The sequence below is a fragment of the Euleptes europaea genome, chromosome 4 (assembly GCF_029931775.1).
Source record: "Euleptes europaea isolate rEulEur1 chromosome 4, rEulEur1.hap1, whole genome shotgun sequence".
Taxonomy (NCBI): Eukaryota; Metazoa; Chordata; class Lepidosauria; order Squamata; family Sphaerodactylidae; genus Euleptes; species Euleptes europaea.
The window spans coordinates 12,521,853-12,533,903 of record NC_079315.1 but is presented as its reverse complement, the minus strand read 5'-3'; the positions used below and the strand labels follow the sequence as shown (position 1 = coordinate 12,533,903).

The window sequence follows — 12,051 nt, the reverse complement described above, 5'->3', positions numbered from 1 at the left end:
ACTGCAGCAAGAATGGTCCTTGCCCATAACTGGAAGCAAGAAAAAATTCCAACGTTGAGCAATTGGCTAGACAAACTTGCAGAACGTGTAGTGATGGCCAAGCTGGCAAACATTTGTCAATAAAAAACCGAGAGAAGACTTTACAAAGCACTGGAAATTATGAGTATATTGCGAAGTAATTCTGTCAAGTGGAAAGTTATAATATGAGATGACTTTCTCACAATTAACAATTGAAGACAGTTTAGTGTTATTATACAGAATAATTACATTCTAATGAGATAACTAAATAAGGTTATGATACATGTAAGTATTTTATTACTTTTACTCTTTATTTTATTATTATTCTGCATGCTAAATATTATATAAGTAAATTTCTGACATCAGTAAACATGAAAGTGCAGTATCCTAGGTAAAATCATAAATGTATATGGCAGGATAATAGGGTGTTAACTAATTAATATTATGCTTCGTAAGTATTTAATGGTTTTATATTACCGTAGTTTAGGTTAGAAGGTTTATATTTATTTCAGCTACTTACAAACAGTAACTTGTCTAAGACTTGTATTGATAGGTAGAACAATTGTGTGGGGTAGTTTGCGTGTTTTTTTGTTGTATGTTTTATATTGTGTTGAAAAATTAAAAACAAATTTTAAAAAAGGAATCCAGAGATGCTCAGACAGGGCAGGAGAAGACCACAAGGGATCAGTTTTCGGCTGTGGAGCCAACTGTAGCCATTCACAGCTATGATAAATCCATTCCCTAATAGGCCAACAATGGACATCATACCAAAAAATACCAGACAGAGAATACTAAGGGGTGCTGACATTTTGACACCCATTATTGTCACTCTGCGAATCAAGATCTGTTTCTGTTTGTGGGTTTGTTAGCCTTTGCCTGGTTTGGCTTCTGCTGGATATTCAAATAGCACCAAGGCTCATAAATACTCTGTGTAATATTCACAATACATATAGTCAAATGGAAATACAAACATGAAATCACAACACGAGAATACAACACCCAAAAACCCAAAATGCAACCTTGTATCTGCCAGAGTCCAAAGTCCGCAGCCGGACTAAGGTAATGATGCACAATGTTCAGGATGTGTAGGAGAAACTGGAACGTGCGATCTAGATATCTCTGTCACGTTTTGTGTCTGGCTTCATCAGCCACTATTTATGCTAGACACAATGCAAAAAAGGGGGGGGGAAGGGAAGGGAACAATTTAAACAAATATAAATAGCCAGGATAAACGCACACATATCTAACTGTCTTTCCTTTCACTTTAGGAAGCCCTTCTTATGAAGTTTATAACACGGATGTATGCTTTATTCAGTTTGGGATTGGTGAATATCAAGATGACGGCATGCGCAGAAGGATACAAAGCCACGACGATGTCAGAAATCTGCCGCTCAGGACTGCCGAACTTGAGAGTATTAGTGAAGGCAATGATCATGGCAGCATAATGTAGAATGTAGAAGAAGAGCGAGAGAAGCAAAGGCTTGATGACGTTGAGGTGGGCCTGAGTGCTGAGGTCCTTGGTGCTGAGGCAGCTCTTCTTCAGGTTTCTTGTGTGCCTCCACAGAGAGAGAAGCAAAACACTGGACGCTGTCAAGCAGATGCTAAAACTGATGGCAGTAAAATAAAGTAGGAGAACATGTAAAACCTTAAAATAGTAGTGGACTTGAGCCTCACTTTGGCTGGTGTTCTCTGGCAGGTTTCCTGTGAAATTGCGGCATTTTTCATCTTCAAAGGACCTCAAGACAGGATATATAGAGCAGATTATGAAAGCTAGGAGAGATATTCCGAGGCATCTGGGCACCAACGCCCCAATTCTTAGCTTCAGCCAGGCAAAGAGAGGATGAGCAAAGTTGGTCACCTTCACACAGTAGAAGACATTGAGCCAGGTGGCACACCAAAGGTTGGCTGTGTTCAAATACATCCAGGAAATGGTGACTACCTGGTGTTTTGTACTATGCATGTATGTCTCTGGAGAGTCGAAATATAGAAATTCACTGCTCATGGAAACCCATTGCCAAAGAAATCTGGAGAGGCTCAGAGTGGTCAGTAGGAAATCACAAGGGAGCATCTTCTTGCTTTGCAGCCAGCTGTAGCCATACACAACCATGATGAATCCATTCCCTAAGAGGGAAACAATAGACTCGATCCCAAAAACGACCAGAAAAAAGACACCCAGTGGGGAAAACATGTTTCTGTCCATCATTGCCACCTTCGGAGAGAAATATCTGAGAAGGGAACAAGTGGATTTTAATTAGTGCTCTCCTGGTTTCGTTCTGATGTTCAGCAATGAAAACTCTGGCGTTTGGGGCTAGATTAATGGTCATGGCATGCTATACATAGAGCGAGATGCAAATGTTTGAAGGATTCTGTTACTAATGATGCAGGTATCGTGTTGTTTACATTTGCTCAGGGATTTGTCCAGAGTTATACTACCAAGAGTATGACAACAGTTTGTGTGCAACTTTCACCATGCTTTGGAACATCAGAAGCTGGATTTACAAAAAGCTCCATTCTGCATCATGCACACATACATTGTGAGGGGAACACAATGTATTGTGTGAAGGACTGTCAAGCAATTGTTTCTCCTATAATCTACAGGTCAGCTTTTGTATGTTATGTGAGGATCCCTTTATGGAAATAATTGCCTGCAAGTAACCAGCGTGGTGTAGTGGTTAAGAGCGATGGTCTCTAATCTGGAGAACCAGGTTTGATTCCCCACTTCTCCACATGAGTGGCAGACTCTGATCTGGTAAACCGGGTTGGTTTCCCCACTCCTCCACATGAAGCTTGCTGGGTGACCTTGGGCTAGTCACAGTTCTTTCAGATCTCTCTCAGTCCCACGTACCTCACAGAGTGTCTGTTGTGGGGAGAGGAAGGGAAGGCGATTGTAAGCCACTTTGAGTCTCCTTAAAGGTAGAGAAAACCAGGGTATAAAAACCAATTCTTCTTCTTCTTCTTCTTCTTCTTCTTCTTCTTCTTCTTCTTCTTCTTCTTCTTCTTCTTCTTCTTCTTCTTCTTCTTACTATATTTTCACATTTGGTTCTACAGACATAGCAATCAGCCAAGTCATTGAGCTTTGCAGATATATGTTTTTTTGTCAAGGAATTACCTTCGTGGATGGAGTTGTCTTAATCCTTTGCCATGTCTTCCTGCTGACTTTTCTGTTTAGAACACTCACTGTTTTTCAAACACTACTTGGGATTCTTCCCACAAGAATTTAATACAGATCTGCATAATGGGAGTTAGTCTAGAATGCAAACTTGTTCCTTGATGACAAGCAAAAGGTAACAAATCCCTTCTCTTCGAGGCCTTTGACATTTAAGGGCCCTATCCTGCCAAACTTTATCAAGCCTGTCTACATTGTCTATAGAAAGTGATGTGGCAAATAACATTAATTATGACGATGCTGTGAGAAGCTTAGCAGGGAAAAAAGCAAAAAAAAGTTCAATTGTAGTGAATTCTCTACCACATTTCCATCTTACTGGAATACTGACGCCTTGAGTTTACAAGAGCTCTTGCTTTAGGAGAGCCCACCCTTCACTTGCTCCTCTCCCTTCCAGCATTTTTGCCATGGAATGACTCTCAAAGTTAGGGTTGCCAGCTCTGGATTAAGAAATACCTGGAGGTTTTGGGGTGGAGCCTTAGGAGGGCAGGGTTTAGGGAGGGGAGGGTCTTCATTGCCATAGAGTCCAATTGCCAAAGCCGCTATTTTCTCCAGGTGAACTGATGTCTATCAGCTAGAGATCAGCTAGTACCTGGAGGTTGGCAACTCTACTCATCATGCCTCTGAGTCCATTAAAGTTTGTCTTCCTAAAATCATACATTTATGTTCAGCTATTGATCTTGAAGTGCCCACAATAAAGGTATTTTACCTGTGGCACTATGAACTGCCTGTGTACATGAACAGGTACAGGAATCCCTCTTTTAGACAGAACACTTGTGTAGATAAACGAGTGTCAAGAATCACCCCCCCCCCCCGCCTCTGTCTTCTGTCTTTACTTGCAAATTCAGTTAGTCTTGTTAAGTTTATAACAAGTAGGAGCTGCCGGATTCCTCTGCGTTGCTAAGGTTATTATCTATGTAACGGGAACTCTACGCCTCAGCTAAAGAACAGCTTTGGAGTAGCTTTACAGCGACTGATTGTTTAACAATGACATATGGGGTGATTTAAGAAAAGTATCTTTCTTGCTAAAATTGTATAAAGGGTGCTGCTTGAAGCACAGAATGATGATTTCTTTTTGCAGTGTGACCCTCTGGGGTATTGGCTGGAGAGACTTGATCCTGGCTAGTTTGTTTAAATTTGGTACCATTAAATAGAGCAAGCTGTTAAACTACTTCCTGATCTCCAGTGCGCTATCTTTGATCTGACCTAGCGTTTTTCTAGGCACAACAATCTGTATGAACTCCACTGGCTTCCAACAGCAAAAGGAATTCAAGGAGGGCATGGTCCCTTCCCCCTGATGTCCACACCACCTAACATCTACCAACTCTAGCCTGCTAGTTACTATTAAGTCACCCATTCTTGTTAGGGAAGTCATCCACTCTGTTGTCCCTCTCACTAGTCGCCCCATCCCTTTGCAGGGCCTCATGGCTGCTGTTAATTTAATTATCTCCTTCCTTGATCTCATGAAGGGTAGCAGTAGGGTTGCCAGCTCCATGTTGGGAAATACCTGGAGATTTTGGGGGTGGAGTCGGAGGAGGGTGGGGTTTGGGGAGGGGAGGGACTTCAATGTAACAAAACCCAATTGCCAAAGCGGGCATTTTCTCCAAGGGAACTGATCTCTATCTCCTGGAGATCAGTTGTAATAGTGGGAGATCTCCAGCTAGTACCTGGAGGCTGGCAACCCTAGGTAGAAGTCCGATCATCCAGGCTCTCAACTTTCTCCTTTATGCGCCCTAACAGCCTACACTTTTGACAAGTGTCAAGTGTAATTATTCATAGATAATAAATAGATAAGAGCAAGAGTCCAGTAGCACCTTAAAGACTAACAAAAATATTTTCTGGTAGGGTATGAGCTTTCGTGAGCCACAGCTAAGCTCATACCCGACCAGAAAATATTTTTGTTAGTCTTTAAGGTGCTACTTGCCCTTTTCTTCTACTGCAGGCAGACTAACCCGGCTACCCACTGTGAATTAAATAGATAAGAGAATATGAAAGTGTAATTATTCAATATTCATGGTCCATGGAGGCCCACACCATTTATTCTATCGTTTAAAAGCGTGGTTGATTATAGATGTATATTATATGCGCTGATTATATGCATATGTAAGCCTTGTAAAAAAAAAATATTTCTGTTGAAAAGTGTATTGCCTTGAGAGCCAGAGTGGTGTAGCGGTTAAGAGCGGTGGTTTGGAGCGGTGGAGTCTGATCTGGAGAACCGGGTTCGATTCCCCACTCCTCCACATGAGCGGCGGAGGCTCATCTGGTGAACTGGATTTGTTTCCCCGCTCCTGCACATGAAGCCAGCTAGGTGACCTTGGGCTAGTCACAGCTCTCTCAGAAATCTCTGAGCCTCATCTACCTCACAGGGTGTCTGCTGCAGGGAAGGGAAGGCGATTGCAAGCCGGTTTGAGTCTCCCTTAAGTGGTAGAGAAAGTCAGCATATAAAAACCACCTCTTCTTCTTCTTCTTCTTCTTCTTCTTCTCTGGCATAGTTATGAAATACTAGCCTGGGAACGCTGCCCTCTATAGGGAGGTGCTTATTACAGGGTGAGTTTCTTTGCCAGGCAACAGGCAGTGGAAGAAGAGGGAGGAGATTATTACAAAGGAGGCAAACAAAAGGGTTTTTTTTTTGCCTGGCAACAGGCAATGGAAGAAGAGGGAGGAGCTTATTACAAGGGAGGCAAAGAAAAGGGTTTGTTTTTTTTTTGCCTGGCAACAGGCAGTGGAAGAAGAGGGAGGAGCTTATTACAAAGGAGGCAAAGAAAAGGTGTTGTTGTTTTTTGCCTGGCAACAGGCAATGGAAGAAGAGGGAGGAGCTTATTACAAGGGAGGCAAAGAAAAGTTTTTTTTTTGCCTGGCAACAGGCAATGGAAGAAGAGGGAGGAGCTTATTACAAGGGAGGCAAAGAAAAGGGTGTTTTTTTTGGCCTGGCAACAGGCAATGGAAGAAGAGGGAGGAGCTTATTACAAGGGAGGCAAAGAAAAGGGTTTTTTTTTTTGCCTGGCAACAGGCAATGGAAGAAGAGGGAGGAGCTTATTACAAGGGAGGCAAAGAAAAGGGTGTTTTTTTTGGCCTGGCAACAGGCAATGGAAGAAGAGGGAGGAGCTTATTACAAGGGAGGCAAAGAAAAGGGTTTTTTTTTTTTTGCCTGGCAACAGGCAGTGGAAGAAGAGGGAGGTCTCAAAGAGGGAGACTCAGCTAGATGGGGAGCTGAGGGTTTTTTCCTCCTGGTGTTGTGGGGAATTTCAATGATATGGCAAACGAGGGTTCGTGGGGGGAGAGAGAGACCGGAGATCGTTATTTCAAGAAAACAGTTTACTTGCAGCTGCTGACTCAGAGGCCCTAATGGGCAGAAATCTCTGAGCCCCGATCATACTGAGGAAGGGATATTTATCCAAATTCAAGATATGACAACCCATCAGCATTCAGGGTAGCGCTGATAACACTCCAGACATCGAGGCGGCAGTAGAGTAACAGTAGAATAACAGTTTCACCCAGTTCTTGTTATGGTTTACTCTAACCCTCCATGACTCTTGCCCCAATTCCTTAGCACACAGACATACAGAGATATTCTGCCCAGCAACAAGCTATTCCCTGGTTGCCCTAATACATTTTACAGAAAGGAAAAGAGATTATTACAAATTGCTAAATCAGTGGATCTTCCATAGTCAGGGGAAGTCTACCTTGCTGTCACATCAAGAAAAATCTCAAGGGAAGAAACGGCCGAGGACGCAGGGAACGGCAGCTGGCAGAAGAGTGGCCGTCTTCTGGGCTGAGCCTTCTGAATGTTACTGGGACTTCTGCTGTGACTGGGAGGAAAAGGGGTTTCTCTCAGTGACTGGGAGGAGAATGGAGCCTGTCTGCAGTTTGTGAACCAGAACCCAGAGACTAAAAAGGCTTCCTTCTCTTTCCCCACTGACTTTGGGACTGGTTACACACATGAACACATGAAGCTGCCTCATACTGAATCAGACCCTCGGTCCATCCAAGTCAGTATTGTCTGCTCAGGCCGGCAGCGGCTCTCCAGGGTCTCAGGCAGAGGTCTTTCCCATCACCTACTTGCCCGGTCTCTTGAACTGGAGATGCCGGGGATTGAACCTGGGACCGTCTGCATGCCGAGCAGATGCTCTACCATTGGGTCACAGCCCTTCCCCAAAATCATGAAGCAGCCTTATACTGAATCGGACCCTTGGTTCATCAAAGTCAGTATTGTCTACTCAGACCGGCAGCGGCTCTCCAGGGTCTCAGGCAGGGGTCTTTCACATCACCTACTTACCTAGTCCTTTTAACTGGAGATGCCAGGGATTGAACCTGGGACTTTCTGCATGCCAAGCAGATGGTCTACCACTGAGCCACGCCCCCTCCCCTGATTAATATAATTGTTATTCACACTACTTTGTTTCACACTCCCAGTCTGACTTTATTGTTACCCTCCCCTCTAAATAAATGTCACTTATTTAAGTGTTCAAGTGTTTCAGGTTTTGAATGGGGGCATCTAAAATCCTGTGGTCACTAACTTGGCCCTTTTACAACAAAAAAAGGGTCACACACACACACATATAAAGAAAAATATGTGTGTACCATATGGGGGGGGCATCATTTTGTACTTTTTCCCCCCTTCAAAAAAAACAAACGTAGATCCGAGCCTGCAGCCTAGTTTGAAGGGCCAAGGAGCTGTCTGTGGATGGTAGCTTCTTCCAGTCTTCTTGCATTGGAGGCAGAAGCAGATCTACTGTGAAACTAATGAAGCTTAAGCTTCAGGTACCCTAATCCCGGAGGGGCCCCCTGAAGCAACTTTTTTTTTAATGAGTGAATTTCTGAACAAAATCAATGCAAGTTTTTTTTAGTGATAGAATCATAAGCCAATGGGTTGAAGTCCTTAATCTTGACCTTAGAATATGCTCTAATACCCATTTCGTGTGGCCTCAAAATGTCCCTGTAATTGGTCAAATTTCAAAATTTTCTCGGGGGCTTGCAGCGCCCCAACCATCAGCTTTAAGGGCTCTCTGAGCTCGCCAGAATCTATTCATAGCCTACATTTTGGCAGCTGGATCCTCAAATCCTTCTCTGGTGCATGGCTTAATAGTTCTATAGTTTTATTTCATCACTGTATGGCAGTTTTCAAGGACTCCAATCCACCACCCTGTTCTCCGCCATTTCGGCCTCAAGGTCCTTGCAAGGGCAGCCAGGCCCTTTGGACCTTGTTGGACGATGCCCTATTGCTGGTTGCGAAGGGGGCTCCATAACAGTTCAAGCTTCAGGGCCCCAAAAATGTAGGTCCGCCACTGATTGGAGGATAACTCCTTTTGCTTGTGGAGTTCTTCAAATGAGACAGGGCAGAGGGAATTTCATTGTTGCCCACGAGTTGAGTACTCTGTGAAAATATTCAGGTGTACTAAAGTAACGTGAGAATTATTTATCTCTCAACACCAGACAGATGGCACTGAAAATTCCCTCAGAAGCTCTGCTTCTAAAAAGATAGCAGTCTCACATCTCTCTTTGCTTTATCTTGCCAGAAAAAAAAAGTTACTCCTCTTTCTTTGGCTTTTTATAATACAATAAATAATCTTTGTGGACCCCGAGTCCTGTTTGCTCCTCTTGAGCTACCAACAACAGCGGACCAAAACACCTGTAGAATCTTTTAATCTTTTATTAAATAAAGAATAGATTCTTTTTATTATGCAAGACATTAAACAATAAAGACAAAAGATAATTAACCCAATAGATAGAATAGACAGGCATGCTAATAAAATCATTGTTCCTAACATTTTAATTCATATCATCATTGGTTATAATATTTAAAACAAATTAGTTTTTAGCCCTTTGTTTCTGCTTTTAGGGATTATCAAATAAGTCCAAAAAATACCCAATCTCACAAAGAGATCTTAATTCTTCAATCTCTGCATTTTGAGACTTCAATCCTAGGAAATCTGATTTGCTTCTTACAGGAGTGCTAATTTATAGATAAAATGATCAATCTTATCATTTTCTAAAGCTGATTCTAACAGTCATGTGACTATTTCTAAATATCCGTTTGGTTACTTCTAATAAGAGATAACAGCACAGATGCTAATGACCAGTCAGCAAGTACCTATGAGGTCATCTGAGATACCAAGATAGAAGGCCAATCAGAACTCTTAAAAAGCACTTTCTCAGGTCTTTTTTTCTGTAACTTTTCCAACTATCTAAGACAAAGAATGACCTAAACAGCAGGTGCATAATCTCTATTCAACTTGCAAACTCAGGTAGAAAAAAGGGATGAAATCTTTGCTGCTGCTACACTAAGACCACTGTAATTGTAAGCTGGCGTGGTGTAGTGGATAAGAGCAGTGGTTTGGAGCACTAATCTGGAGAACCGGGTTTGATTCCCCACTCCTCCACATGAGCGGTGGACGCTAATCTGGTGAACTGGGTTGGTTTCCCCACATGAAGCCAGCTGGGTGACCTTGGGCAAGTCACAGCTCTCTTAGGAGCTGTCTCAGCCCCACCTACCTCACAAGGTGTCTGTTGTGGGGAGGGGAAGAGAAGGTGATTGTAAGCTGGTTCGATTCTTCCTTAAGTGGTGGGGAAAGTTGGCATATAAAAACCAACTCTTCTACTTCTTTTTTTCTTTTAAAAGTCAATCGTAATGTTCAGTGCGGATTCCAACTGGATGGAGACCAACCACAAACAACTGGTTAGATATGCAATGAAATGGGTTTATTAAGCACAATAGAACAAAGCAGCCAGACACAGTGCATACAAGGATGTGTAGTCTTCAACGTAAGTAAGCAACCTACCATTCTCACTCGGCGTATTTTACTTAATTTACATTGAAAACAATGTTCAAGATGGCTCAATCAGTAACCTCAATGCAAAAAAAAAAAAAAAAAACAAGAGAACAATTTAAACAAATAAAAAGAGCCAGGATAAACACACACCTATCTACCGTCTTTCCCTTCCCTTTAGGAAGCCCTTCTTCTGAAGTTTATAATGTGGATGTATGCTTTTTTCAGTTTCGGATTGGTGAATATCAGTATGACTGAGTGTACAGAAGGATAGAAAGACAGGACGATGTCAGAAATAAGCCACGCATGTTTTCCAAACCAGAGAATGTTAGTAAAGGCAATGATCATGGCAGCAAAATGTAAAATGTAGAAGACGAGCAAGAAGAGCAGAGGCTTGATGACCTTGAGGTGGGCCTGAGTGCCGAGGTCCTTGGTGCTGAGGCCGCTCTTCTTCAGGTTCCTTGTGTGCTTCCACAAAGAGACAAGCAAAAGAACAGAAGCAGATACACATAGGCCGAAACTGATGGCAGTAAAAGCAATCTGTAATAATGAAACTGCAAAATTGCCTTGAGCCCCACTTTCGCTGGTTTTCTCTGGCAAGTTTCCTGTGAGATTGCGGCATTTTTCATCTTCAAAACACCTCATGACTGGATGAACAGAGCAGATTATGAAAGCCAGGAGGGATATTCCAAGGCATCTGGGCATCCACGCCCCAATTCTTAGCTTCAACCGTGCAAAGAGAGGATGAGCAAAGTTGGTCACCTTCACACAGTAGAAGACATTGAGCCACGTGACACACCAGAGGCTGGCTATGTTCAAATATATCCATGAGAAGATGAGTAACTGCAGTTTTTTACTATATACGTCTGAAGAGCTAAAATACACAAATTGGCTGCTCATGGAAACCCACTGCCGAAGAAATCTGGAGAGGCTCAGAGTGGTCAGTAGGAAATCACAAGGGAGCATCTTCTTGCTTTGCAGCCAGCCATAGCCGTTCACAACCATGATGAATCCATTCCCTAAGAGGGAAACAATGGACTCCATCTCAAAAACAAATAGAAAAAAGATAGCCAGTGGGGAAAACGTGTTTCCATCCATCGCTGCCATCTTCGGAGAGAAATATCTGAAAAGGGAACAAGTGGATTTTAATTGTTGCTCTCCTGGTTTCAGTATGATGTTTAGCAGTGAAAACTCTGGCTTTAGGGGCTATTTTAATGGTCATGGCATGCTATACATAGAGCGAGATGCAAATGTTAGAAGGATTCTGTTACTAATGATGAAGGTATCATGTTGTACAGATCTGCGTAGGGATTTGTTCATATAGTTCATATTAAGTCTTGAGTGCAATACATTTAAAAAGTCTTATTTGGCTTGGAGGGAACACTTAGCTTTTATTAGCCTACAACGCTGGCAAAGATTGTAGTGTTCCTTTTGAGGTTCAGGAAGAAGCGACCTGGTTGAGACACACACTTCTCTAAGCACTGCTTCTCCCCTCCAAGCGGATCCCCTTTTCAGTAACAATTTAAAAAGATGGAAGGTCTACTCATGGCCATTTGCCATTGGTAATTAGGTCCTGATAGTCATGCAGTCTCTGTGGCATCGAAACTGTTTGCATACAACGTGGGTTGTAAACTATGATGAAATGTGGTACAGATGTTGCCCACCCACATCAATGTACAAATCTGAAAAGTTGTACTTCTCCACCTTTCACTGGAATGCATATAGCTGACCCTTAAATGATTACTTTTGATGCGAGCTAGAAATATGAATATTGGTACAGAGATTACTGGATTACAAAGAATAGAGGGAGAGTTGGTTTTTATACCCCAATTTTCTCTACCTTTAAGGAGACTCAAACTGTCTTCCCTTCCTCTCTCCACAACAGACACCTTGTGAGGTAGGTGAGGCTAAGAGAGTTCGGAGAGATGTGTAACTAGCCCAAGGTCACTCAGCAGGCTTCAGGTGGAGGAGTGGGGAAACCAACCTGGTTCATCAGATTAGAGTCCGCCACTCATGCGGAGGAGTGGGGAATCAAACCCAGTTCTCCAGATTAGAGTCCTCTGCTCCTAAAAACTACACCACGTTAGTATAACTCAACATGAG

General features: G+C 42.7%; 2 protein-coding genes across 2 annotated transcripts; both read right to left on the bottom strand.

Annotated features, from left to right (window-relative positions):
* Positions 1 to 1,282: 1,282 nt before the first annotated feature.
* On the bottom strand, positions 1,283 to 2,218 carry LOC130476527 (taste receptor type 2 member 40-like). The gene has a single exon (XM_056848472.1). It carries the CDS (start codon positions 2,216 to 2,218, stop codon positions 1,283 to 1,285), a length of 936 nt encoding a protein of 311 aa, XP_056704450.1.
* Positions 2,219 to 10,125: 7,907 nt separating this feature from the next.
* LOC130476526 (taste receptor type 2 member 41-like) lies at positions 10,126 to 11,055 on the bottom strand. The gene has a single exon (XM_056848471.1). The coding sequence runs from the start codon at positions 11,053 to 11,055 to the stop codon at positions 10,126 to 10,128; it is 930 nt and encodes a 309-aa protein (XP_056704449.1).
* Positions 11,056 to 12,051: the final 996 nt, after the last annotated feature.

Coding starts and splice junctions, on each gene's coding strand:
- LOC130476527 (XM_056848472.1), bottom strand. CDS start 2,218: ATGGACAGAAACATGTTTTCCCCACTGGGTGTCTTTTTTCTGGTCGTT.
- LOC130476526 (XM_056848471.1), bottom strand. CDS start 11,055: ATGGCAGCGATGGATGGAAACACGTTTTCCCCACTGGCTATCTTTTTT.